Source organism: Austrofundulus limnaeus, unplaced genomic scaffold, assembly GCF_001266775.1.
Source record: "Austrofundulus limnaeus strain Quisiro unplaced genomic scaffold, Austrofundulus_limnaeus-1.0 Scaffold421, whole genome shotgun sequence".
NCBI lineage: Eukaryota > Metazoa > Chordata > Actinopteri > Cyprinodontiformes > Rivulidae > Austrofundulus > Austrofundulus limnaeus.
Window position 1 is genome coordinate 352,320 of NW_013952823.1, and position 3,067 is coordinate 355,386.

At 40.3% G+C, this 3,067-nt stretch overlaps 1 protein-coding gene across 1 annotated transcript in view; it reads left to right on the forward strand.

Moving 5' to 3' along the window:
• The window catches only part of hspg2 (heparan sulfate proteoglycan 2), a gene marked incomplete in the record, with an annotated part of 235,200 nt that overhangs the window by 112,147 nt on the left and 119,986 nt on the right, over window positions 1-3,067 (forward strand). Inside the window, 4 exon segments of the mRNA XM_014024404.1 lie at window positions 1,840-2,010; window positions 2,156-2,335; window positions 2,404-2,522; window positions 2,622-2,733. Coding sequence (XP_013879858.1) covers window positions 1,840-2,010; window positions 2,156-2,335; window positions 2,404-2,522; window positions 2,622-2,733 — 582 coding nt within the window.

A 3,067-nucleotide genomic window follows, 5' to 3' on the forward strand; every position in this document is an offset into this window, starting at 1 on the left:
AGTTTAAACACTGGAGCTCAAAAGCAATCGGCCAACAGTGTTAGACACTCAGAAATGATTTAAAGATGTTATACTGGTGAAGACTGACATCTAGTGGTCAACTGGAGCAACTATATGGAAAACGTCCTAATCCAGGTARAAAAAAACCAAAAAGAAAAAATCAGTAGGTCCTCTGGATGGTTCTTCTTTAGTGAAACATTTCATCTCTCCTTCAAGACTTGAAGACGTGAAAAACTTTAAAATCCAAGCTCTTATTTTGAAGGGAAGATAGTTTCCTGTTCTCCATGATTTCCCGTCACAAATCAAATCCGTCATTTACTCAGAATGCATCGCTTAGGTTTTCCAATAAACAGTTTTAAAATTACTTTATTGATGCTTCTTTAATGAAAAATCTACAACAAACAAAAGAAAAAGACAAAGAAGCAGCCGAACTAGCAATCCTCAACAACTTTTTAAAGAAGCAGCCGAACTAGCAATCCTCAACAACTTTTTAAAGAACCAGCCGAACTAGCAATCCTCAACAACTTTTTAAAGAATCAGTCGAACTAGCAATCCTCAACAACTTTTTAATTTTTACACCAGGAGCTAAAGTTCTGTTTCAGGAAATCACATCCCCAGCAATCGGCGGTTGTAGAATTAAGTTGTAAAAGAGTTCAGACACTGCTAGTTGGCAGTGTTGTGCACATATTGTACATGAATTGTTGCCAGCTAGTAAGTGTCAAATTGAACTTGCACTTTAAATCTAGCTTCCGCTAGTTTTTCTATGGCATGAGCGCTTTTGAAGTTGCAGACCTAAATATTTTCATAAGCGCTTTAGAAATTGCGGAAATAAATTTTGGATTAGCGCTGCCCACCACTRCAAATTGTATTAAATTATCAGATGGTAATCAGTGAATGGTACATCTACAACCTRTTATCTTTTGAAGTCAGCCGTCTTTAAGATGCTCACCACTAGGCTTGGGCAGTATGAAGGTATTATGTTATACCGCGGTATCAAAATATGATGTYATTTATAGAAATTCTGACTGTATGAGTCATGTGAGGCAAAGCAKSAAATTTCTAAATGGCTGCTATGAAAACTGGGACATAAACATTTTAGAAGTTGCCACATGTTGTTACTGACCCGAGTTCTGCTCACCTCAGCCCATTCAGGAGACAAACAGAAGAGAGGGAGGAGCAGAGACCCCCCCTGTTTGTCGCGCATTAGAGTGAGTAAAAAGATAAAAACTCGGAGCAAGGTTGACACGCAGCCAAATACGTCCAGGCATGTTTCTCACTGGCTCCCAAAAGATGGGTCACTGTAGTTCTAACAGACAGTTTCAAGGACCAACCAGCCGTGGGTTTCTTAAGTCAAAGAGTGGGACTCCTTTCAGATTTAAACTTTCTGTGATTTTTTTGTTATTACTTTTTGGCGTGCAGCTCACGCTGCAGACGAGGAAATGACAAACTATTGCACAAAGACTTTTCTGGCTCGAAGTATGCAGCAGCTTTGATACGACCATGGCAAGAGTCAGATTATTTAGAAACTTAAAACTAAAAATGTGTAGATTAACATATTTGGATCTGTTCAACATAATAAGGTGAAAGCTCATTTTGTGACTCTTCTCCTGCCGCTCTGAGTGGCAGCTTCGTCTCTATGCATGTAAATGTTCACAAGCAGCCGTTTCTCTGTTATACTCAACAAGCCACCTACTTCAGTACCGTATACCACGGTATTTTTATGAAAATGATCAATGCTGCCCAACCCTACCCTACACACAAATGCACCAGATGCCAGGTGCTATCAGATTCTTTCAGGTATATTTTTTATTTACTGTATCTGCTATTTATGTGTCTCAGGTGCGAGGAGGAGTCAACGGGGAGGTCTTCTCCCTCACTGACAGCACCAACTCTAAAACTATCACAGAAGGAATCCAACAGAGGGGCTCTGCAGCCGTCTACCGGCCTTCCCCAAGTGGCTTCAATGACGTTTACTACTGGGTCCTGCCTGAGAGCTTCAGAGGCGATAAGGTGAAAAGTCACGCAGATAGAGAACCTTTAAATTCACTGTCAAACGTGTCCTGCGAGTTCTTTGACTTTCTGCACAGAATCAACAGGATGTAATGCCTTTCTACTGTGTGCTTTTGTTGAGATGAGCTTTTCTTTCCCTAACCAGGTGACTGCATATGGTGGGGAGCTGCACTACACCGTGAGCTTTGAGCCACATCTGCGCGCTCTGGCGTTTGACGGGCATCCAGATGTGGTTCTTCAAGGCAACAACATCTTTCTGGAGCACTTCTCTCAGACAAGGTCTCTACCACGGCTCCCGCACACGTTTACTGTGACGTTCAGAGAGGTGCGTTTGTCTCCATTCTTCATCTTTATGAAGCCATATTGTGCTTGATTGTCACTCGTGTTTGTCAGGCGGACTGGCGACGGGCTGATGGCCAGCCCTGCACTCGTGAACATCTGCTGATGGCCCTGGCTGATGTTGCTGTTTTTATGATTAGGGCCACCTATGTGGACAGTATGGTTGAAACCAGGTAATGTTGGTAAAYTAAATAAATGTACATTCACGTTTTTTTACAATTATTATCACTAAAATAAACTATTCTTTCTTTGTGCCTTGTTGTGTTTCAAAGCATCTCAGATATCAAGATGGACATTGCTGTTCCTCATTCAACGGGTAATGAACAAGCTCTGGAGGTGGAGGAGTGTGCCTGTCCTCAGGGATACAGAGGACCATCCTGCCAGGTAGTTGATTACATAGATTTAGTTCTCTAAAAAAGAAAGACACCACTATGWCTTCAGAAAATTATCTTACATTTTTTTGAATGAGTTAAAGGGGCAATATTATGTGTTTCTCAGGCATATATTTAAATTCTATACCATAATAAAGTATCTATATCACCTTTAGTTGTTAATAAAATGCTGTTTTTATTGTTTAAATAGTAAATAAACCTGTCTTCTCATCATTTCCGTTTTTAAACGTGAGACTCGTGAACAATGTTAAAGAGTAACTTACCCCAAGTTAACTTTTTTTTAGCTGATAAACTGTCTAGAATGTGTCTAAAATGTTATATAGTAC